Source organism: Danio rerio, chromosome 9 (genome assembly GCF_049306965.1).
Source record: "Danio rerio strain Tuebingen ecotype United States chromosome 9, GRCz12tu, whole genome shotgun sequence".
NCBI lineage: Eukaryota > Metazoa > Chordata > Actinopteri > Cypriniformes > Danionidae > Danio > Danio rerio.
In genome coordinates, this window is record NC_133184.1 from 9,956,793 (window position 1) to 9,983,300 (window position 26,508).

The 26,508-nt window shown below is 35.1% G+C and overlaps 1 protein-coding gene and 1 long non-coding RNA gene across 5 annotated transcripts in view; one reads left to right on the forward strand and one right to left on the reverse strand.

Moving 5' to 3' along the window:
• fstl1b (follistatin-like 1b) overlaps positions 1–19,216 on the reverse strand; it is a 151,298-nt gene extending 132,082 nt beyond the window's left edge. Inside the window, exons 1-2 of one of the 3 annotated variants that reach the window (XM_073911617.1) lie at positions 19,158–19,216; positions 18,950–19,045 (exon numbers count right to left, since the gene is read on the reverse strand). In XM_073911617.1, coding sequence (XP_073767718.1) covers positions 18,950–19,015 — 66 coding nt within the window. In that variant the 5' untranslated portion in view covers positions 19,016–19,045; positions 19,158–19,216. Of the gene's footprint in view, positions 1–17,593; positions 17,925–18,949; positions 19,046–19,157 lie in introns of those variants that run through there. The other 2 variants (XM_073911618.1, XM_073911619.1) reach the window with 2 other exon arrangements.
• LOC141376073 (uncharacterized) lies at positions 3,495–9,608 on the forward strand. 2 transcript variants are annotated; one of them, XR_012385174.1, is made up of 5 exons: positions 3,495–3,657; positions 6,515–6,823; positions 6,932–7,003; positions 8,565–8,605; positions 8,957–9,608. It is a non-coding gene; the product is annotated as an uncharacterized lncRNA (long non-coding RNA). The 2 variants fall into 2 exon arrangements; XR_012385175.1 differs by having other exon boundaries at positions 3,495–3,542.
• Positions 19,217–26,508: the final 7,292 nt, after the last annotated feature.

The window sequence follows — 26,508 nt, forward strand, 5'->3', positions numbered from 1 at the left end:
TGGACGTTATCACTATAATGTCTATCAGACGTTGGATTTTGGTCATTTTCCAACACAACCTAAAATCAACCAAAAATTAACATAATTTAACGTCGTTATTGGACGTCAAAATAACTTTGTCCTTAGACTCTGGCTAGATATAAAATTTGGTTACCTGACATCATGACCTGAATCTAACCTAATATTAATGTCTTATAATGTGTGCCTGCTGGGATTACTTCAGGTTTGTCACTCTCTGGAGACCCTTTTCTGTGTGGCCTGGTGACTCTGGTCTGCACTATTTGCAGTGTGTTTCTGTATGTGTTGTGAGAATTTGCATGATTTCTCAGTTTGTTTGTGTTTTTCTAGTTGCATGTGTTTTCTTTACTTGCAACCCATTTGAGCTCTCTCAGCCACCGTACTTCTCCATCACTTTCACCACAGCACTTCAGTCACTGATTCACAACTGCATCTACTGCAGAGCATCACAAACATCAATGACTCATTTCTTAGTACAAGTAAAACTTAAAATAAAAAGTTATACATGTATTTTTATTGAGAATGAGCTCGAAAGATTACAAATATATGTCCAAAAAAAAAATCCTTTTATATATTTTTTGACTACCACCGAGAGTCATACAAGACTGATGATTTCACAAATTTTAATGACACAAGCACAACATATAAACACACCATAGTAGTGAGAGGTACTGTATTTAACATCGCCTTAATCTTTTTCTATTAATTTTACTTTATCTTATTCTAACCTAATTAAGACATGTCGTTGTTATAAATAAACAGCTAAAAATACACATGACCACATAATTGGGGTAATGTGAGCTTTGAACAGGATCTGAAATGTCTGCTTCTTATGAGTCATTGTTTTCTCTTTGTGTTTAACAGGTCTACAGCCTTCACACAGTTTCATAAACTTGAACTTTTCTTCTCAACTCAGTTTATGTCCGCAATTGTATTTTTTTTCATTGTTGTGGAAAATAGAGACTCGTGTCTGTTTGCTTCTAAAATTTGAATAAATACATCTACTAATCTACTAAACAAATGTATTCATTCATTCATTTATTATTTGTTTATTTACAGAAAGAGAAATACAGATTTTTTTTAATAAACCTACTTTGAAATGACTAAACAGGTTAAACTTACTAAAAGGTGGATAACTGCAAAGAACTATTTATAAAGTACTGAATTTATCACAGGCTACTGCTAATATGCGTTAGGATCTATTTTTGCTGGACACAAGATGGCGCCATTACAAACAAATGGAACATTTATGATAACTTGAGATTTAGTAAGACTCACTTTCACTTGTGTTTGGATCTGCTTGGTTTGATATATTATAAGTAAAAATGCATTAATAATAATGATAATCTATTTTAACATGCACTCATGATTTAAATGTTCATGTGAAATCAAAATTTACATTGATTTGTGACTGTCACCTCACAGCAAGAAGGTCGTTGGTTCAAGTCCCGGCTTGACCAGTTGGCATTTCAGTGTGGATTTTGCATCTTCTCCCTGTGTTCTTGTAGGTTTTCTCTGGGTGCTCCAGTTTCTCCCACAGTCCAAAGACATGGAGTGAATTGGGTAAACAAAATTGGCCATAGCGAAGCATTAGCGCAGTAGTGCTGTCGCCTCAAAGCAAGAAGGTCGCTGGGTCGAGCCTCGGCTCAGTTGGCGTTTCTGTGTGGAGTTTGCATGTTCTCCCTGCATTCGCATGTGTTTCCTTCGGGTGCTCCGGTTTCCCCCACAGTCCAAAGACATGCGGTACAGGTGAATTGGTAGGCTAAATTGTTCGTATGTATGAGTGTATGGGTATGGATGTTTCCCAGAGATGGGTTGCGGCTGGAAGGGTATCCTCTGCGTAAAAACTTGCTGGATAAGTTGGCGGTTCATTCCGATGTGGCGACCTAATGTGGCGATTAATAAAGTGACTAAGCAGACAAGAAAATGAATGAATGAATGAATGAATGAAATTGGCCATAGTGTATGAGTGTACGTGTGTGAATATGAGAGTGTATGGGTGTTTCCCAGTACTGGTTTGCACCTGGAAGGGCATTCGCTGCGTAAACATGTGCCGGAATAGTTGGCCGTTTATTCTGCTGTGGTGTCTCTTGATAAATAAAGAACTAAGCTGAAAGAAGGAATATTTAGCTTAGGGCACATTGTTATACTTGTGCAAGTTAATCCACTGAATTTAGTTCTGACTAACTGACCAATCTGACCATTTGCTTTAGCGTTCTGAGTGGAGGTCCTTGATGATATCTGTTTATTGTTTCAGCCACAATTTCCTTAGCCATGCCCCTCTTACCATTAGTTGTCTATATAATGTGCAAAAAATCACCACCCTATACAGTATTTTTAATATTTTCATTCAAAGTAGAAATAAATGCATAGGTAAGGGAAGCATGGCTAAGAATATTAGGCTACTGTAAAGGACTGCAAACGCCTGCAGAGAGTGATGAGGACTGCAGAGTCTATTAATGTCTTATGACTTTGTGTGTCTGCTGGGTTGGATTTAAAATGGCCCAAACAAAGTTTCCTTTTTTCAGTGGATTAACTTGTTTATGTGCACTAGCTAAATAAACATTGTAATTTTGATTTCTTATTTCTGAGTTATTTCAGAGATCCTTGAACTAAACCTTAACATAAAATTAAAACATAAAAAGACTTTTTAAAAACTTTAATCTTAGATCAAACCACTGATTAGCCTTCTCTATGAATACAAATGTAGTACTTTATATAGAAATACTATTCAGAGAGTCTCGATCATACAGAGATGCAAAATGTCCTGTTTGTGGTTAATGTGTGAAGTGTGATTCGTGTCGTTGTAGAATAATTTATTTTCTTGTTATTACAGTAGGTCTCCATGGCGAATATCTTCCTGCTTGTCTTTTCCTGTTGCTCTTCTTAGAGAATAACTACTTTACTCACCAAAACATTAATGTGTTTTGGATCATTAGTTCACATTTATGATTGCAGTGCTTTGCTTCTCTATGGATTACACATTGTACAAAAATCAGGCAAAGTGATTCTGAAAAATATTGCTTGAAACTACACACACAATTTACTTATGCTTACATTTGTAACTCAATCAATAACAAAGTACATGCAGGTTATTTGTCCTTTTGAAAAATCCATCTCACACTTTTGAATATTAACTACTCAACATTTCACATCCAAGTTGAGTCGTATTGTGATTCAGTTACATGTGAGGGCAAACAGTAATATTAAACAGTGGGTCTATCAGGACCACTGTGCCATAATTAAACATACATGTAAAAATACAAAACAGCAAAGAACCTAAAAAAATAAAAATAATAAACCTACACACATCCAGGAGCTAAATCTATTTTGAGTTCTTTATAAACACTGTTTGAAAATGAGTGAATCTGAGTAAAATCTAAATTATTCCACATAATTTATTTATTTATTTTTTACTTAGTTTAAACTACATGAAGGCATCAGCTATTTTAGGCATTGCTCTTTGTTTTCACTTCCTCCTTTAGTTGACTTTCTTAAGCCCATCTACAAGTGTTCAGCAGAGGGTAAGAGTTTATTGTCCTTAATAGCTTTAAGCTGAGTTTGTTGTTATGGACAAATTTCAAACCTGGATTCTTCATCTGAATCTCTGTGTCATCTTTATTCTTCTGATTTATGCAGGTACTGATTTCAGATAATTTCTTTTTTTAGCATTTATTTAATAATGACTTGGGTCTGTATTCATACACATGCATACACACGCACACACACATGCACACACAAAATGTTGTCAAATAAAAATAAACAATGTTTTTAAATATATTTAAAATATATGGAAACAAAGAACATTTTTTAACATCAAACATTATATCAACACATATTTAGAGTCTGGAAATTACAATTTTAACAGATTGTAGTTGAAAGTTGAATAAATGTTTTAAAGGAATATTATATATGTACAGATGAGCTTTTTTCTTGTTTTAGATGTTTTAAACAACAAATAAATATATTTCTTCCAGTGTTACATTAATACTGTTTCTTACAAAATAATTAATTCAATATATTTTTAATACATTATTTAAAAATACACACGCACAAACGCATGCACGCACACACACACACACACATATACACATATATATACACACATATACATATATACATATATATATATATATATATATATATATATATATATATATATATATATATATATATATATATATATATATATACATATATATATATATATATATATATATATATATATATATATATATATATATATATATATATTTGAAGTCAGAAATATTAGCCCCCTTTGAAATATTTTCTTTTTTTTTATATTTTCCAAATGATGTTTAACAGAGCAAAGAATTTTTCACAGTATGTCTGATAATATTTTTTCTTCTAGAGAAAGTCTTATTTGTCTTATTTCAGCTACAATAAAAGTAGTTTTACATTTTTTAAACACCATTTTAGGGACATAATTATTAGCCCCTTTAAGCTATTTTTTCTTGATAGTCTACAGAACAAACCATTATCATACAGTAACTTGCCTAATTACCTTAACCTGCCTAGTTAACCTAATTAACCTAGTTAAGCCTTTACTGTAAATGTCACTGTAAGCTGTATAAAAGTGTCTTGAAAAATATCAAGTAAAATATTATTTACTGTCATCATGGCAAAGATAAAATAAATCAGTTATTAGAAATGAGTTATTAAAACTAATGTTTAGAAATGTGCTGAAAAAATATTTTCTCCGTTAAACAGAAATTATATATATATATATATATATATATATATATATATATATATATATATATATATATATATATATATATATATATATATATAACAAATATTATTGGTAGTTTAACTAGGTTAATTAGGTAGTTAGGCAAGTTATTGTATAACAATGGTTTGTTCTGTAGACTACCGAAAAAATATATAGCTTAAAAACCTAAAAATGGTTTTTAAAAAAAATAAAAACTGCTTTTATTTTAGCCAAAATAAAACAAAATTGGATTTTCTCCAGAAGAAAAATTATAATGAGACATACTGTTAAAATTTCCTTGCCCTGTTAAACATAATTTGGGAAATATAAAAAAATTAATTAATTAATTAAATAAATTTTTTTAGCCCCTTTAAGCTATATATTTTTTTGATAGTCTAACAAACCATCATTACACAATAACTTGCCTATTTACCCTAACCTGCCTAGTTAACCTAATTAATCTATTTAAGCTTTCAAATGTCACTTTAAGCTGTATAGAAGTGTCTTGAAAAATGTATAGTAAAACATTATTTACTGTCAGAAATTGGGGAAAAAATAAACAGGGGGGTTAATAATTCTGACTTCAACAGTATATATATATATATATATATATATATATATATATATATATATATATATTCATTCATTGATTCATTCATTCATTCATTTTCTTGTCGGCTTAGTCCCTTTATTAATCCGGGGTCGCCACAGCGGAATGAACCGCAAACTTATCCAGCAAGTTTTTATGCAGCAGATGCCCTTCCAGCCGCAACCCATCTCTGGGAAACATCCTCACACCCATTCACACACACACTCATACACTAGGGACAATTTAGCCTACCCAATTCACCTGTACCGCATGTCTTTGGACTGTGGGGGAAACCAGAGCACCCAGAGGAAACCCACACGAAGGCAGGGAGAACATGCAAACTCCACACAGAAAAGCCAACTGAGCCGAGGTTCGAACCAGCGACATATATATATATATATATATATATATATATATATATATATATATATATATATATATATATATATATATATATATATATATATATATATATATATATATATATATATATATATATATGGCCATTATTTGTATTTTGCCATATTAATAGAATTTAATTAAGAAAGTAAAATAAGCATGGCTGATAGTAAAATGTGTAAACTTTAAAAAAAAAAAAAAAGAAATGATGCATGAAAAATTATTTAATGGAAGACAAATTTGTTTAGATATGTTTAGTAAACTCTTAAGTAAAGACGTGTAAATAATTACATATTTTTTTGTACTGAAGCAAAGATGACAGATGATAGTTTGTTATTTGGTCTAGTGATTTAGGAGTACTCTTCACTTCTCTTAAAGATTGACTGATTTAGAAGCCTAAAATACTGCATGAAAACCATCAACGAGTCCCAAATCTAGAACCAACATGTACCTTAATTTTTGTTAAAATGGTACGATAGGAGCTACCTTTATCTTGAAGATATGAATACAGCCCCAGACCCCAGAGCTGAAAAACCAAATTATACCAGCTGATGACTCCTACACACTATGATGGTGAAATGTTACTTATTATATGGTGGAGTTATTAAAAACATAACGTGCTGTATTATCAGGTCAAAAGATTAAGCACCATATAAACTGTGATTTGTGTTTCTCATGTTTCTACTTAACAATGGCTGTAAAAAAGTAATAATAACAATTTCACAACCCAGTAAACTGACTAAAACTACAGTGATTTTTTGTGTCTTCTTTAGGTTTTTGCAAATCCAATCAAGAGTCAAAAATTATGCAGCACATCAGCAAAACAGTGTTTGTGGGGGAAACAGTCACACTTCACTGCAACAAAACCACATTAGATGATGACTTTACATGGAGAATGAACAACTCCACTATTTTTACACATTCTTCTGAGATTAACAGAACTTACACAAACTTCAGCTCTAACAGGATTCACATCAACCCAGCAGCTCCAAGAGAATTAAAAATACAGCAAATACAAGTGTCTGATGCAGGAAACTACACCTGTTATCCAGCAAGAACAAGATGGACATTAACCATAACAGGTTATTCTTTATTCTGTAAAAATGTTTAGTGCAGAAACTACAAGGTCTTTAGTGCCTATAGCCGGTGCTGGATGACTGATTTTTGTTTGTCTGTTTTGTGTCTGTCAGATAATCGTACCAGTCCAGAGTTGTCTCGTGCTCTGCAATCTTTCTGCTCTGTCTGAAAATCTGCTTACACAGGTGACATTAACCTGCTTCCTTACCTGTTTAACTTTGTTGTTCATTTCACGTTTTGATGCTTTCTAAATGTATTTTTGCAGACAGTTTCTATTTAAATCACGTCCACAAAGTCAGTTGAGTTGGCAAATAGTTATTTTCATCTTTAAATATTAATATTTATAATAGTACTGTAGCTCTTCTACAGTTTGTGTAAATGCCATCTATTGTTGTTCGTGTGTAAGGGCAGGCAGTTTCTGGTATTTATATTCAATTTAATGAATATGTATCGATTTTGTTAAGCTTTTTTAATGTGTAAATAACTCCTGTTAAATATACAGTATATATTTAGATCTAAATGCATACAGTTGATGTCACAATGATATACCTTTAAAAAATATTAATTAATTAATTATTTAAATTACTTTTATCAACTCTCATTAAAGAAATTGTAATTACTTAAAACAATATTTTCCATGTGTTGTTTAACAGAGAGAAGATTTTTTTAACATAATAGTTTTATAGTAGTTTAATAGTAGTTTTAATAACTAATTTATATTGCCTTTGCTATGATGACAAAACCTGTTATTTGTCTACTTTTTTTTTTGCCATATGTTAGTATAAAATCAGATTTCATTGCAATTTAAAGTGTTATTGGATAAAAGTGGTTTATTGTTTAAGAGAATAGAACAAAAAATATTATGGGGCTAATAATATTGATCTTAACATTATTTTAAAAATGGCATAAATTCCAAACTAAAAGAAATAAAAATATTTCATATAGGAAAAATATTTGAGGAAATATTTTGAAAATGTCCTTAGTGTGTTAAACATCACTTTGATATTCATCATATTTGAAAAATATTACAGGTTTCACAGGAGGGCTAATAATTTTGACTTCAACTGTATGTATGCTGTAAACAAAATCTATTAATTAACAGGTTCTGTATTTTGTGATTTACATTTTTTGCCTGTTTTTTTAACGTTAATGAATTGCATTATTGGACTTTGATTTCTCTAAGACTTAACACACAAAAATTTCAGAAAATCTCCTGGCAGTTTACTAACACTAACCCATATAATCTTCAAACAATTAAATATGTCAATAAATGTATTTATTTATTTATATATTTATTTATTTTAGCTTTCAACATTAAAAGTGTGCTGGGGGAAAGACCAAAATCCCATTATGCAATTCAAGAGCATAAATAAATGAAGTTAACCCATGTAGTAAACTGTTCGTTTATGGATTTTTTTACAGTGTATGCAGACATTTATGTTTATATATGGACAATATTTTTTTTATCTAAAAGTGTCCAAAATCCAAACTTCAACAACATTAATTAAATTTAAAATATATATTTTAATGTCTTCCAAATATAAAGTGGATATAAAAATGTTTGCTAAATTTTGCAACAAAATAAAAATGTGTTATTTCATTTTATCTTAAAGATGTATGTTCTATCATATTAGTAGTTTGCAAAAAGTATAAGAATTGGAAAAACTAAAAGTTTGCAGGCTCATTCACACACAACATAACTCCAGTGTTTCTCATGTGCTTTTCTCCTTTTCTCTCATTTAACAGGGTAGAAAGGAAAGATGAACTTTGATTCAAACCAGGATCTTGTAAGTATTTCCAGTATTTATTGACTGTACCAGTTATTATAATCTTTATCTGTTCTTGTCAGAGAAGTTACATGTTTTATTTTTTTTTGCATGTTTGTCTTGAACAGTTAGTGTAAGTCAGTTGAATTGGAAACTCACATGTTCATTACAGCGTGTCTGTCACATATACACAACTGCATCTGCTGCAACACACCACAAACATCAATGTCACACTTCTTAGTCACTTGGTCTTTGTAAAGTCACTTTCCATTTTCCACCTCATTGAAAGTGTCTTAGCTATAAATATGACAACATAAATTGCACATCTGAGCTTTGAGCGTGTGATTCACTTCACTTTTGTGTTTTCATAAGGTCTACAGTCTTCACATAGCTTCATGAACAGGAACATTACTTCTTAACACACCAGTGTTTGTATCTGCCAGTTAGTGGAACAATACAGACATTTTCACTTTTCATTCGGGCTATTAAATGTATTTTGGCTGGAAAAACTTTTTTGAATAAAAAAATATGTAAACATTTTTTTCTCTTTTTATCACGCAGTAAAATAAGCTGATTAAACTTTGATTGAACATATTCTACATTGCATGATTATTAATAAAAAATCTGGATATTAACTGATAAAAATACCTGAGAGGTTAAACTTGGGGATTAAAAGGTGGTTTATAATTACTAATTAAAAAAAAAAAAAAAACATGAACATATTTTTGTGGAGTAATACTATTACAGTGGATCTTTGACATGTATTGTGTCAAAGTGTGTTTAAAACAGACTTTGTTCAGGTTCAAAAAAGAATCTCTTTTTTTCTTACTGCAGTTGAACACATGGTGGCGCCATGATAAACACTGACCTGCAGCAATACAACAATAATCAACAGGAAAGATCAAGCCATAAGTCTTTCACCTAATTTCACCTTTCTTCATTTAACATATTTCAACATCACATGAACATACACTTGTGTTTGGATTTGCTTGGATAAACTAAATAATAAATGCATAATATAAGGAATCTGTTTTATGGTATTTATTTCTTTAATTGAAAATATTGCGCCTAGAATAGCTTCAATGGTATAAGGAATTTCAAAGCAACTTGTATCATTCTACATTGATTAAGAGTGCTTTCACACTAGCACTTTTGGTCCATACCCGGGTTCATTTGACGTCATAGTACAGTACGTTTATCTAGTGTGAATGTGTCTTCTGAACTGAGTCTACCTGAGTCCGCCTGAAAGAGGTGGTCTGGGGTACGGTTCATGCAAACTTAGTTCACTTCTGATGAGTGAATCGCCAACTGTACGACAAACTATCGTTTTCATAATGTTCGTTCATGTGTGTGTCCAGCCTGATCTCACGAGAACACGTAAGTATTTTACGTTTTGATAGTTTAGTGGCTAATTCGTACGAATTCGTACGAGTTCAGTCGTAAGAAAATGTATGATTTTAAAAAGGAGGCGTGGCACCGAACCCCACCCCTAAACCCAACAGTCATTGGGGGATACGCAAATCGTACTAAAATGTACGAATTAGATCGTACGAATTTGTATGAATTAACCACTAAATGAAAAAGTTACGAATTGCCGTGAGATTGTGTTGGTGTGTCTGTGTCATGTTTCATACCTTGGTGACATGAGTGGGACTGAGCCTGGGCAAACAGTGATACACAGTGATGTCTGCTTGTCTCCTTTAAAAACAGCCTCTGCAGACACTGTGGCTGTTTCTCAATATGCGTTCTTGTCTGTACTTGCGTTCTTGTGTCCTCGTGAAACGTCATCAATCGTTGCTAAAGTACTGTTCCAATTCAAATTTCACTTTTTATTCTCATTTTATTGTTAACGTACAGTGAAACTGATGAATCCATGGTGAGGTAAGTGACGTTATGAAGTACACTGCTGTTCCATTTGAAGAAGTACCCGACTTGTGTCCTCGTGTCCTCGGGAGTTCATTCTTCCAAGTCTGAACTTTGCGTACTTGGTATTGAGAAACAGCCTGTGTGATGTTGTAGGAAGCAAATCTTGAGGTAACAAGTAGAGGGTATGTGGAATGAATGAATAATAAAGTGAAAACAAGACAGGGAAGCATATGGCACAAAGAGAAAAACAAAGCCATGTGCTCACATCAAATAGGCTGAGAACATACAGCCAATGAGAACACATTAATTATGTGCTTAAACAGAGTAAAACAAGAAAACAATGCTACATACTACACAAATGACAACACAAGACTTTAGACTGAACAAGAGAGAGAAGTGCCCAGTTAGTGAGTGAACACCTAACCATCCACTCACAAGTTTGACATGCATGTCTGAGTCCCAGGGCCAAATCAAAACCAGGATTGATAGAAGTATCTCATGGTTGAACAGCAGGCCATGCACAAACAAACAAGTGAGTGCGCCCACAACAAGACACAACGACAAGCGAGAGAGAACATGACTTGAGCTTACCACAACCACACACTCACTACGAAAATATATAGACATGAGAGTATGGCCTAAGAGAATGCAAACGGCACACTTCAAAAGAGACAAGACAGGCACAGTGTCTGTCCCCAAAACAAGATTAAAATGACAGAGCCATGACAGTATCCGAAACAGAATATCAACCAGAGAGTGCCTGAGGTAGTCCAAAGAAAATTGTACATCTTGCAGTTTACTTGCAACTTGCAGGCAAATGGGCAACATTGATTCGTTTTAATGGAGTTTGACTGTTTTTTTAAATACTTTTACAATCCAGGAGTCAAATATTCTGCTAATTTGGATCAATCAGAGGATATATATATAGATTCGACAAACAGTGTTGTTGTTTTGAACATCAGAATATTATTTCTTTCAAGCACAATAGCAGGCCTATAATAATTGTTTCTACAATACCTGTCTCTGCCGTTGATTTGTAAATGTTAAGCTTTATTTCAATTTCAGAAAACCGTTATCAGTTTCAGAAAGCAGTAATTTTGCAAAATGATTGGTCAATGTTACAGAAACATCCCCTGCGATTGCTACTTTTCACCACAAGAGGGCTTCATCACACGAGTTTTGACATTCACAATCTGGACTTTCTCATGCCCCTGTACCTAGCAGAGATGGCAAAAGTACACACATCCTTTACTTAAGTAGAAGTACAGATACTCACATTTAAAACGACTCTGGTAAAAGTAAAAGTACTGACTACACATTTGTACTTAAGCAAAAGTAAAAAGTAGTCATTTGAAACAGTCCAAAGACGTGGTATAGGTGAATAATAGGTAACTAAATTGGCAGTGGTGTATAAGTGTGTGTGTAAATGTGAGTGTGTAGGGGTGTTTCCCAGTACTGGGTTGCAGCTGGAAGGATATCCGCTGTGTAAAACAAATGCTGGAATAATTGGCGGTTCATTCTGCTGTGGCGACCCCTGATAAATCAGGGACGAAGCTGAAGGATAGTGAGTGAGATAGGTAACTATTCCTCACATCCTATTGATACAAAATAACTGACTCCAATTTTATGTAAAATGTTTTTTTGCCAAATTTATGAAAGTAGCCAAGCAGCATCAAACTCTGCAATATAGCCTCACAAAATTGTTTAAAAAGGCGGCCCATGTATCATCATTCTGACGCAAACTCACAGCGTTCAGCATGTAGTTTTTCGGCTGTTAGATCAAAAACATCAGCTGCCAGTCATGTTGATTCACTCTAAAAATAATTCTGTAGGCCGGTCTATCTTTATAAATAATGTCTTACATTTTACACTGAATTCTGTCTAAAATATATTGATTTTTTTTTTTTTGTCTTTTGCTAAAATAACTTCTTATCAAATTTAACTGCAGACTTTTTTTTGCATTAGGCTAAAGCTGCTTATTTCTTCAAAGAGCAGCTCTTATACATAACCCAGAAATAAAGCAAATTAACCACAATGCATACATTCTTTTATAAAACATTTGATTGTTTTATTACTAAAATGTACAAATCTTTAAAAAAAAAAAAAAAAAGCACAATTATTCGCGGTGTTAGATTGAAAGTCCGTGCAGTAATGATAAAAGTGGGCAAAAATCTTATGCATGTAAACACCCTCTTGTTTACCTGTGATCTGATCGAGTAAAAGGTGTATTATTACTCTGTAAATTACTCTTTAAATTTCTTCGCCGACTCTCTCTCTTAGTCGTCCTAGCCTTTCTCATAGTAATCTTCATAAACTAGCCCACATACGGTGCGCGATAAAGGAAAAATAGACTATTGCTTTAAAAAGGTGCTGTTAATAAGAAATAATAAAGATCGCACGACCAAACACATAAAAACAAAAGTAACGAACATGGTTTTGAAAATGTAAGGAGTAGAAAGTACAGATATTTGTGTAAAAATGTAAGAAGTAAAAGTAAAAAGTTGTCAAAAAATAAGTAGTGGAGTAAAGTACTGATACCAGAAAAATGTACTTAAGTACAGTAACAAAGTATTTGTTCTTCGTTACTTCCCATCTCTGGTACCTAGCCCACTGTAAAACCCAATAAGTTAAGGTAACTCAAACCAAGCCGATTGCAACAAACCATTTAAGTTCTAAAACTAATCCTAATGAGTACTGTCAACTTAATCCATTTGAGTAAATAAAGCAGTTCGAGCACAGTAAAACCCAATAAATGAAGAGAACTCTAACCAACTGAGTATTGTATCCCAATAAGTTAAGGCTACTCAAACAGTTTAAGAAAACCAATTTCTACAAACCATTTGAGTTAAAAAACTAATCTATATGAATACTGTGAACTTACTCCATTTAAGTTGAAGTAATCATGTGTTTAATTAACCCATTACCTTCAACACTGAGTTCAGAACTCTTTTCAGATTCAATACATTTTGAGTTGACTACACTCATTTCATTTGAACATGCTAATTGCTGGGTTTTACATTGCAATTTTAGTTAAGTTCCTTTTCAAAATTATTCTTTGTCCCATTCATTTGTCCCAAGGGTCAATTACAGTATGTACAGCAGTAATACACCACATCGATAAAAAGCGTCCACAGACCAGACAAGAATTTAACATACACAAAGAAAAATAAAAACTGCAGCTAAAAAAAGAGGTTCACTGGGTAAATGTTTTAATAGTTCATAGAAAAATAAACAGTGATTGCACACCTAAAATGGACAGGGTGATATCTCCTTCTGTTGATAGTGTTCAATGCTTGATTGGCAAGATGGGAAAAATAATTCTTGTACCTTTGTTTAAGAGTGCATCGAGTTCTAAAATGTAAGGCAGATGATAACGATTGCTGCATTTACACTGCAGATCTTGATGGTCATTTCAGATTTTGTGACTGTATCTAAATTTAGTTGACTTGCTTATAGTGTCTTTTTGTATCTGCGACTCGTATCCGTTATCTACATTTTTTGTATATAACAAAACAACACTAAAGTAGATGCATTAACTGGAAAAGGAAGTGAAGAAACACTTCGGTAGTTATTGACTGTCATTAGAAAAGGAATTGAAAGTGGTACAAGATTCAACCTTATGCAATTGGTGAAGCCGGGTTGATTGTACGATGTTTTGCTTTCCACAACGCATTTAAAGGAGGGAAAAATAATGCTAAATTGCAAAGAAAAAAAGAGGAGAGTTGTTGCAGCTTCAGTGAATGTTGCATTTATCACTACTACATAAATAGAGAGATGTGTGGAGACCCCAAAGGACTTGTAAGTGGTGTGATCAAATTCATGGAGTCTGGGGTCAGGAACAAGGTTTTTTTTTTTGACATGCTTAGTCAGTGGCTGTCTCTTTTGAAAACATTTGACAAAATTTTGCCTGGCTATATATGTGTAGAAATGCATCACAGTTGAAGTGTGGTGGCTTACAACTGTCAATGGTTATTGCACACTGGATCATATCTTTGACATAAGTGACGCGTCAGTGTGCCTTATTGCCTGGAAGTTTTGCCAAGCATTGCTAGATGACATGATGTGCAACTACATCAAGCCGCCAGAAAGTGAGGATCTTCAAACAATCCTTTTTTGTATGTAATAAATAACCATTGGGATTTTTTTTTTTTTTTAGTGTGCAGGGGCTATTGTCAGGAGCCATATTACCTGTCATCGAATCATTTAAAAACCACACAGACTATTTTAATCATAAAGGGTGGCATTTGGCAATCTACAAACTGTTGACCACGAATTCTGATAGGAGAGTTATATTTTTTTCTGCCTGGTTGTTGTCTCTTTCCCCAGATAATAAAGTTATTATTTAATTTGATAAATTTGACTGTTGGGTTTTACAGTGTACGTCCTTAAGCCATAGAGATTTGGGACACCACCTCCTGTATGTAGATGCACAAAATGAGGGATGGGGTAAGAAGAAGGGCTAAGAGGTAAAATTGGAATTGGGCTTTAGTATTAGGCATTTTTTATGAAAAACAAACAAACAACAATCTGAGGTCGGTTAAAAGTAACATGGCGTACAATACAGAGCAGTCTCACTTGATAAAAGGCACTGAAGTATGTAATCAGTTGCTTAACCTTTGTTTCATAGTTTGACATTTTGACTTTAAAACTTCAGCTTCACAAACACTTTTGTGCTGGATTGGATCAAGATGAATAAACCACACCTCTCTGTTCAATAATCTTTAAAAACTGTTTTTTTTTCTGGACACAAACTCACACATTAAACTGAAGTGAAGATCTGTCACCCAATTATGTCAAATACATAAACTGACTGGAAGACAAAGTGTAACACAGAAAAATCACCTTCAGTTTAATTTTGGACAATCAATAAAAATTCATTAAAAACTAAGAGGTTTCTCATTTTTCAGAGTAGTAAATCCACCCTTTTTTGAACCATTAACAAAATTTGTGCTCTTGAAACAGGATGGGGGTTCCAGACTTTGAGAAGCCCTGGGGCCTCATGTACGAAGACTTGCGTGGAAATCTTACTAAAACATTGATTCAGATGTATGAAACACTGCGTACGCCGAATCTCACGCATATTCTTTTGTACATCTGAATAAACGTGAAACTGAGCGCAACATGCACAAGCACAAAACCCCTCCCTGCCTACTCCCCCGTATGAATATGCTAATGACTATGCTAATGGTAAAACCCAACGAAAAAGCAATGGCAAAAGCAAGCAAAAAGAGAAACTTTGAACAGAATGTGAATTGGAGGTGCTGCTTTCGGAGGTAGACCGGAGAAAAGCGGTGTTATTTGCAAGTTTGTTCTCCGGAATTAACAACAAAAGAAAAAAATAGAGTGGCAGAGTTTAGCTGATGCGGTTAGGTCTGTTAGGTTAGGTTAGGTCTGTTAGGTCAGTTGGGTCTGAACATCGCACTGAGTGCATTAACAAAAGAAATAGTGTGGTTTATATCTGTAAAATGTTGCAGTAAGCTTAACAGTCTCAGTGGCGCTACTCGTAAGACGTATGTGATCATGAGTTGATACGTTCGAGCATGAACTCGGCTCGAATCCAGCGTCTGATGAACTCATTTTTGTTTTTTCCCCCGCTACATATCAGACTTTGCCAACTATTTATCACGAGAAAGACAAGTAGGAATCATCAATAAGTTCATATCAATTAGCATCATATTTTATTTGCACATTTATTGAATGGAAATGTTTCTGATTCACGCATGCAAATTCATCTTCAGATAGTGTCTTTATAGCAATGTGCGTGCGGTAGATCGCTCAGATTACATTGGGAAAACAGGCTACCGCTGCAAATTGTGCTTTAATGTTTAGCTGGTCAAATGTATGGTATGGAAACCTTATATACCTGCTGAACCCGTCTCATACAGCTGCCATTGCAAGGCTCAGACACTTTGTAGAGAGGAATTTAACACAACTGCCTCTAGGAGTCGCCAATGGAAATAAAACAGACACGCACAAAAAATGTGCGTACGCCTGCCAGAAAGCTGCCGTGAAGCTGCGCACATTCCCACGTTCAGTTCATTGTTAGTAAATCCAAACGTGAGCGATTCTGAGCGTGAAACCTGGCGTGCGCAAAGTTTTTGTGCGTACGCAGCATTGATACATGAGGCCCCTGCTCTGTAAAATAAGATTAAAGTTTTACCCACCTTAAATTTGTCCAGTTTCTTAAGTGCAAACATTTGCTGTTGGTCTCCCTTACACATACACCAGTATTCAGGTCAAAAACGTTGGTTATCAATCAAGGTGACTATATATTTGTAAGATGTTAGAATTCTGTCATGGCCCTTAAAGATACTGTGCTCGGGGCTTTGGAGATAGATCTGATATCAATAGACATGCTTATTTTTTATGCTAACTTAACTGCCACTGAATTATGATCACTTTTATGTGATTGAAGTAGACTAACAATAACAGAATCATCTGCAAGCTTAATGATGTGCCTGTTTTCATACTGGCAACAACAATCAACAGACAACATTAAAGGGAGCCAGTAGATGTTAACACACTGTTCACCCTCACCCTCTGACACCTTTAAAGGGCCATGAAACCCCCTCGTTTCAGCAGGGTGTTTTCACACCTCTACTTTGGAAAAAGTCAGAAAAGTGGGCGTGTCCAGCTCTGTTTAGGGGGGAGTGTCGGAGGAATTAAAGTGGGAGGGTGTGGGAGTGTCTATTTGGGCACGCGCGAGTTTCCGTCAAAATACTCACACACAGTAGAAAGTGATGGTGTTTAACCTACATGGACATCTGTAGTGGAATTATTTGAAAATTATTAAATGGTGGACTTTAACTGCAGTTTGGCTCTTTCATTCAGGGAATTCATTCATGCCCCTCGCTACAAATGAGATATTTGATTCGAGGAACTGCTCTAAGCGTGTATTTTTCATGCAATGTTTGATACCGCACGGCGAATGAGAGAAAAAAAACCTCCGCATTTTCCGGAAACTTAGATGCACACGGCAGGTAGCGTCAGAAAGCCGTGTGTGTTATTCCGGTCACTAAATGCGGTTAAAAACCCTACACGAGGTTAAAGTTTGGTTGTGGTCCTAACATGTTACGGTGCAATAGTTAACTTAGTTCGATACGAACAAACTGAATAAACAAAGAGCACTGGTCGCTCACTTACCAAATCTGTAGAGACAGGACAATCACCAGCAACTAGAGCCGCGTCTTTATGAAGAGAATACTACAAGCGTATCCGATCTCATCGTTTGCAGATGAGAACAGCTCTCAGGTAAACAATAATCCTCCTTAGACACGCAAGTTATTGTTGTCGAGCGTCGCGTACACTGTTAATCCACACGTGAGTCTGAGCTCTCACAGAGAGAAAAAGAAAACGAAACTTAACGGCAGCAAACTATAAAAGCAACACTTCACGATTGTTTTGCCAACACAACGTGGCGTCCATGTCGTGTAAACACAGTAATGAATATTAATGAAGTTGCACAATAGAGCGCGCTGATTGGTTGAACCAAGCCTTACTCATGCATTAATGCAACACACCGTAAGAAGTAATAAGACTCACTATGGCACAGACGCCCAGGCTGCACGCTGGAATACAGGCTATTATGTCATGACCGTGACGCAGCTTCAAAAATTCGTTTCAAACAGGAAGTACGAATTTGCTTGAAATAACGCAAAAACAACCAATTTACAATTTTTAGTGAAATATAGGTGTCTTAATAGTGTTTTTAGCAGTGTGGGACACATATACGACTGTCAACAGCTCAAAAAATGTGTTTTGGTGTTTCGTGACCCTTTAAGTGTTCACAACTAATAGGTCAAGACAAAAGACCTATGCTTGAGCAAGACTAACCTTGGCAAAAGGAACCACCACAGACTGTTTGCATAGAGATGTTGGGAGAGTGACATTAGAAATGCATAATAAAAACATTGGGCCTAGTTGCCCTAAACAGACTTTCAGTAGGCGACCATTAATATAAACAAAACCGTGTTAAGCTGCTCATGTGTTTGCCACAAAACATGCCTCGATCGCAGTTTATGTTTGACCCCCATAAACACGAATTTACCGCGCTCACCACCAATGACAACAACACCTTTCACTCATCACTTCTGGTGTGTGGTACATTCCGCGTCACTTCTGGTGTGTGCTACATTCCCTTTCCGTAAGGAATGTGTAATTGTAAATTTGTTTTAGGACTGGTAAAAGTGTTATGTCTATTCGTTATTATTTTATTTACTTTTTTTTTTAAAATGTACATTTGTTTCATCATTGGTAAAATCATTTTTCCTATGTAATTGCGTCTTATGATAAGTAAAAATGTTTTCAAAAATGTAAATTTGTCTTAAGCTTTGTAAAAGTGTTTAATACTTTGTAATGTTGTCTTGCACTTCCCGGCCACCTTAAGAAAGTAATAGGTGCCTGTAACAAGGAGCCTGACACGGAAGGATCCATTTGCAGTATATTTAATAGACACAGTTCAATCACAATCATACAATACGCACTTGCGTGCGAACTCACATCAACAGTATTCAATAAGGGTCGAAGGGCTGGCGGCTGACAGTCACAGAGTGATATAACAGGCATGGATCAGTGGAAGGCGGCATGGTTCAGAGTCTCAATATCAGGCGTGGGTCAAGGGCAGGCGGCGTGGTTCAGAGTCCAGATACAAGCAAGGTTTAGAACAGGCAGGAGGCACCTCAGAGTCAGTAACAGTCCAGGATAATACACGGGAGATCAGGCAAGGGAATAACGCTCAGAGATGTTAGCCGTGGCAGAACAAGACTTCGCACTAAACTGGTGTGTGAGCGTGGCTTATATCAGGGAGCGTGGGTCGTTAGCAGGATTGGTCTCAGGTGTGTGCGCTATCAGTTTAAGTGAATGATGTAATGCAAAAAAGTCCGGAGATGGTGGCCTCTGCTGGCCAGCGAGGGGAATGACTGGGACAGAGTCAGTGACAGGTGCCCATTTTTTTTCATTATTTCTCTTTTTTTTTTTTTTTTTTTGCTGTCTCAGAAGTTTGTGTCTTTAAAAGTCAGCCAGCAAACACTCAGATAATCAGGGAATAATTCACAGAGAATAAAGAACCAGAATAGAAGATTGGGAATAAACAGCAGGAACAAAGACTGAACTTAATGATCTGACAACAAAGGACACAGGCATTAAACAAGCAATTCTAAGAAAACACAGCTGACTGTGAATATCTGAATTTAGCCATTAGCGCAGGGCTGCTATCTGCAGATGCTATCTTTATTTTTATGTTGGGTTTTAGGAACAGAATGAACCAATTGTTGGATTTCTGAACCAGTTTAGGAAACATATATACTAGTCAGAAGAAAGTATCTCAGAAGACAAAAAGTGAAGATAAAACATATTAGGGCTTCAGTGAACTGACTGCTGTGGGTCTTAACCAAGCCTGATTAGATTTGATGTGGGCTGGCTGTAGCATACTTTTCCTATGAAAAAGTCAGCATTAGCCCTGCAGGAACATGTATAATGGTGTTTCAGTTAACCCATATTTTAGGTAACAAAGTTGGTTTTGGTAGACTACAAGTAGTTGTTTTTGGTCTTCCCAGTCACTTCATCACTATCATCTAGTGATTCCTCACCATGTGACGAAATTTCATTACATGTAAATATCACAAAATGAATGAGCTCGGAGATATGTGTTTGCCTTCAGGCTGGTATTAGAGCATGAACACCGGTTAACTTAGGTGCATATCAAAAGTTACCTGGTTACCTGAACATACTCCTATATAAAGGTAAGTTCTGATGTTTTAAACCGAGTCACCAAAAGCTTCTCAGAGGCCTCCTGGAGGTCATATTTTTTAGAAAGGATACATCTATTTAAGCATTCCATGGCATGATAGGTGGACTTCCATCCAGTTGTATATATATGTCATATATGTACTACTTTAGCGGTCAAAAGTTTGTGGTCAGTTTTATATGTATATATTTTTTTTCTTTTTTAAGGAAAATTATTCAGATCATTGAAGCTACATTTATTTAATGTTAAAAATTAAAATTGCTAAATATTTATTAAAATGTTAAATAAGTGCTTTCTTATTGTATGAAGTTTTAAATAAAATTATTACTCCAGTCATTATTGCTTTTATTACTATTAACATTATTATTATTATTAATAATAATAATAAAAGCAACAACAAAAACGACAATTAATTCATAGATTGATTTCTAAAGGATCATGTGACTGAAGACTGGAGTAATGAAGCTGGAAAATCATCTTTAAAATCACTGTAATAAATGGTTAAATAAAATGATAAACTACTTTTGAACAGTTATTTTATAGTGCAATAACATTTCACAATTATACAATATGTACTGTATTATGATATAATAAATGCAGCTTTGGTGAGCAGGAGAAGCTTATTTTAAAACATTTAACAATCATACTGACCCCAAACTTTTGACCAGTTGTGTGTAAATATCTTATAAGCGAAAATGTGCACTTTAATTTTGAGACCCACAGACCTTGTCACCAAATATAAATCAGAGAGGTCAGACTTTCTCATTCAGAGCCTCATTTCAGTAGTCAAGTTTTGTAAAAATCTATCTATTGAATTAATCAATCTATTAAAGAAATGTTGGCTAAAAATCTGCATTTTAGGTTATAATAAAAGAGAGAAACAACAGGTGGACTGAGACTGCATCAGATCATGAAGCAAATCAATGTTGATCTTTTTTTTGAGCTGTCAGTGCAGAAATGAACAAAACAACAGGCCTAATACAACATATTATAAGATTAAAATAAAATAATATAAGTTATCAGATGGTAACTTTGGTCAATTTTCCTTACGGATAAACAGCTCGCAGTAATATTGCAGCATGTTTTCACTTTCGAACAGCAGTATTAGACATGAAACACACATTTGCCAGTAGGAATGATATCCTGTCCTCTCTTCATATAGCTGTATATTTGGCTATTGCACAGTCATAATACACTGTGATATAGCCTGGGTCGTTAGTTTGTTGGATTGTTTTGTTTTCTCACCACAATCGGTCCGCTCAGTCGAGCAGAGACCATCTCATTTAGGCGATCTCGGACCTATTGATTTGGCGCAGATCCGAGCGATTGCTGGATACACAAATGCCAAACAAACCGCGCTAACAGGGGAAACAAGACAGATTCCAAAACAAATGTCTGTGTGTTAAAGGTTCCAAAGATTGTATTTGTACGCAACTGACAGACAGTTGCTGCCAAGGTAAACTTTTGTGACAAGGCAACACTGGCCCGAACATCTCGCCTTACTGTCGAGCCCTGACATATATAAAATCAAATCACTTTTATTGTCACAATATCAGCAGCACGTGTGTTATGATGAGTGAAAAGCTGCACATCTCCATAAAAGAGGCCGATGTAGATGGTTCATCCCAACTGTCACTTGACTTCTTTAAAGTGCCAGTTTCTAACCAGGTGCCTATGTTGATGTCTATAGTAAGCGAAAAAAAAATAAATTACGAATGTACTAACATTATCACTTAGCGCCTAATGTGAAAGGGCGGGGCTAATGTGACAGACGTAGAACAGAGAGATGTCTATTCTGATGTTGTAAACTACAATTTGTAATGTGATTTTTTTGTTTCTCTCTGAGTGAATTCACTCAGAAATATGACAGGTGAGGTTTACCAAAAAATAAAAGATAAAATTTTCCGCCATAACAAACATTTTCTTGCGCACACCTGGTGGTCAGACAGTTTGGGAACCGCTGCTCTAGATTGAGAGAGTAGACTAGAATGTCATCAATGTAGGTGATTACACATTTGCTCAGTGAATCATGAATATTTCATTGATAAAAGATTGAAAGACTGCGGTTTAGTTTGCTGGTACATAGGGCATGACAAGATACTCATAGGGTCAAATAGTGGTTGGGAAGGCAGTTTTCCACTCATCTCCCTCACGGATTAGAATCAGGTTGTAAGCGCTCAAGAGATCAATTTTGGAGTAAGGTTATTATAGTGTTGGATTTTTTATTCTTTTCAGAATTTATTACGTTTTGACCTTATATTTTTCAAAATAAGTTAGTTTTAACAGAGGTGGGTAGTAACGAGTTAAATTAACTAGTACTTTTTGAGTAAACTTAAATATATTTACTTTTACACTTACTCAAGTAAATTATTAGAGAAAAATCAGTACTCATACTTCGCTACATTTAGTGGCGTTCCTCCATTACTGTCATATAATAATAAAAATGATCCATATGACCTGTTTGCAAATATCGCAAGGCGCCGCATTGGGAAGGTTGTGAGGTTGCTTTATGGACATGTCTCCTGCTTTCAGTTAGAGCACACGCGCCTATGTTGGAATAATGGCTGAAGTTTAGGAAGACGTGCGAGTTTATACTGCTGTCCCACCATGTCGCCATCTTCAGTTCCGAGAAGGACGGGAAAGCTGTCTGTGCAGTGACTTTATCAGACCAGGGGCCTGTTTCAGTAAGGAGGTTCAAGCAACTCAGAGTTTAACTTGAACTATGAGTTGATTTACAGAGAGATTAAAAACTCTTTTTAAAAAAAAGTTTTCGGTTTCAGAACAGCTGATCAGCTGTGAGTTAGGTCAATCAACTTTGAGTGGAGCAACTCAGAGTTAAGCGCACACACCGCAACTATAAAAAGGCATTATCAATGGAGAGCAGAAATTACAAGTGACGATGGGAAAATCTGAAAAAAGGCATCAGCATTTCTTTCTCCAGCTGAACTTGATGTGTTCATGCTAAGTTGTAGCAAATATGACCATATATTTAAAAAAGCAAGACCTCTGTCTCAGTGAAACAGAGACCGTTAGTGTGGGAAAACATAGCTGCTCAAGTTAATGCTTAATTTTATATTTAAAGTATTTAAATGTTTAAGTAAAATAAAGTAAGTAAGTTAATGCTTGATGTTTATTAAATTTACACTTGAAAAAGTAGGGAATTGGCCTGAATTTTGAATTTATGTCAGATGTAATTGCATTAAATTACAAAAAATAGGCTACTGCATAGTTTCTACAACAAATTTAAAACTGCATAGTTTCTACAACAAAGCTGATCAGTTTAAATAGATTTAAAAGTGCACTTGTGTGTCTGCCTTTATTATTGATCAAGTGGTGGGGGTTGATATGACATTTAGAAAAGTAAAAAGAACTAAAAAAAAAAGTTTTTAAATTGAGTAATAATCCCATTAATCTAGTTACAGCACATGTCGAAGGTCTGTGAATTTAAGCTAATCATTTATTTAAAAAGGACAAGCCATTCTTGTACGTGGCTTTGTTCTTTGTGTGACTGAAATGTAGGCAATAGCTATGTTTCCATCCAAAAATATCAATTAAATTTATGTGCAAAACTGGAATAATGCATAAAAGATATGCATATAAAGCTTTTCCGTCCAATGACAAACAAAATTATCCTAATTAACTGGCGCTAAATATCAACAGTAAAAACAGAATTTACTGTGGTAAAAGCAGCTGTGTGAATATTTTCTTTATTTAATAAATATGCTTGTGGGCGTTTGAAGTTGAGAACAGACGCTCTGGACATGCTTTAAAGAGACACTCTGGAGGTCACTAATAATATAATAACATGAGTACTGAAAGGGTTAAGGCATTTTAGAATGACCAAAAAAACATTTCAGATGTGTTACAGTGGGCTTAGCCTGCTGCTTTGTCCATTTACACACATTTTTATGCACATACTAGAATTGGTTCAGTAAAAATGTTTCCATTGCAGTTAATGCGCATCTTTTCTTAACGAATAAAAGTTTATCCTACTTAGATATGCGCATATGTCTTTATGCAAATTTTGTGCATCATGACATTTCCTTCAATCATTTTTTTATGTGCATATCCAAAATGAGCATTAAAATAGGTGCGTGGAAATGTAAGGCTAGGGCGAGAAATACCGATTCTTCTTTAAAAAATGGAGGAGACCGACAGAAACTCAGAGTTTAGAGAATATTTAAAAATAGAAAAAACATTGTCCACACTTTATTGTCCACACGTGTGGAAATAAATTTTTGGCCTCCCAAACATCACAAATACAAAAACACAAATACAGAACACAAACACAAAGCTTCCTACACCACAAATCACCAAGACACAACCCAAAACATACAATCTACTTCATAGTCATTTATTCAGTATAGTAATAGACTGATTTTTACGCGGCCGCCATTTTCAAAAGCGAAATAGAGGCTGCGGTGGGAAGAAACCCGGAAGTATCATTGGGAGTTACATAGGAATGTTGTGTAACTCGCTATATATCTTATCAGCGAAAATAAAGTGACACAAATTTATCTTTTCACCGCCTTCCGGGTAACCCGAAGGTCCATTCTGAATGAATGATGAATATAAAAAGGGATATCAGAGCTCATTTTCAGCTAAGTTAAGGGAAATGGCACTAGTTAGCTAACGTTTTCTTTCCCAAACACATGTTTCAGATGCCATTTATCAAACTCGAGTTAAAAAATTGATTCTTTCACTATATTAGACTTGTCACGATACTGAATTAAAAGAAAAAAACAGCCATTTTGCGTTAACATTTAAGGCAATGTTGATGGCTTTCATAAACAGCGTTGATTTGCCATTGTGTTCACGTATTCAACAGAAATGATTGTTATTGGCCGAGAAGGTCATCAGTTCACCCACAGCTGTATACTGAGCACAAACACAGACGAGCCGAGCGATCTGCTTGATGTCGACTGATCTTGACAGCTGCTTCGCGCTCCAGTCCATGTGTCTGTGTTTGCACTGGGTGAAGAGCGGTAAACTGAGTGCAACCCAAACACAGATACACGAGAGACTGAAGCGCGAAGCCGTGAAGATCAGTCGAGTCATCCTCGCTCAGCAGCGATTCCATGTTAGCGGGAAACAGCCGGGTTTAAAACTTCAGTACCAGGACAACACTATTACAGACAACACGAGGGTGTGCTGCAGAGGACTGCAGTGTTTTATCACTCACCGTGTTACATAGGCTGAAGCAGAAAAGCATCCTCACAGTGTTTAACTAGTGCCATGAGCTGAAGCCTAGGAGGACACTTAAGCGTATCACTGAGATTGTGATCTTCTTAGATGCTAAATTGCTTTTAATCGTTTAAAATAAACTTACTAAATAATATTTACGTGATGGTTACACTATTTCTGCATTTTGAAATCGCGGCAACAGCTGGAGGTTTGTAGTACACAGCATATTACTGCAATGTTTACAGTGCTGGTCCTATACTTCCAGGTTTCTTCCCACCGCAGCCTCGCTTTGGTTCTTTAAAATGGTGGCCGGGTGAAATAAGCGTATAGCAGACGGTATAAAAGATTTCTTAAAAATATTTGTTTATAAGAATATGAGCATCATAAATGTCATGAGAGAGGACCTCACAACCTTACACCTGTTGTTACACCTACAACCTCAGATATTACAGAAGCGATATTTTGTTATTTTGTTATTTTGCACCATATCAGACCGATAGAGTATTTCTTCCCAGGACTCCCCCTTCAATTGATCAAACGTAAAACTAATGAGTTAAACATTGCTCCCCCACACCCCACAGTGTGGAGACCACAGTCTTATTACCATCTTAGACGGGGGAACACCCAGTCCAGCCCGTGTCTCCTTCATCTGACAATTTAGATCCAGCTGCCAGCTGCGCAGGCTCCCTGCATGGAACCCCTACCATTCAAGGTGTTTTAAACAATTTTATCTGACAAACTGGCAATAAGCAGACATCTTTATTCTCAAAATGATTTTTCTTACTCTGCCAACCAGGTTTGTTCTTCTGAGGTAATTTGGAAACATAAGCTGCTTTGAATACTTTGTAAACACCTGTCCCGCTTATTCAGATAACTTGAATAATATAGGCTTCTCTGAAACTGAACATTTCACTTTAATTTTATTTAGGCTAGATTATTATCTTATTTAACAAACCGGATTGTGCTTTGGTGCAGAAGCATAATGTATTTGTTCAAATGTTACTTGTTCTTTTTTTATCAAGTAGATAACTGACCAACAAAAACATATTAATAATAAGACACAAATTTTACCAAATGAAATTCGTTTCAAAAAGTTTTTTTTTTTTTTCACAAAATAATATACAAATTA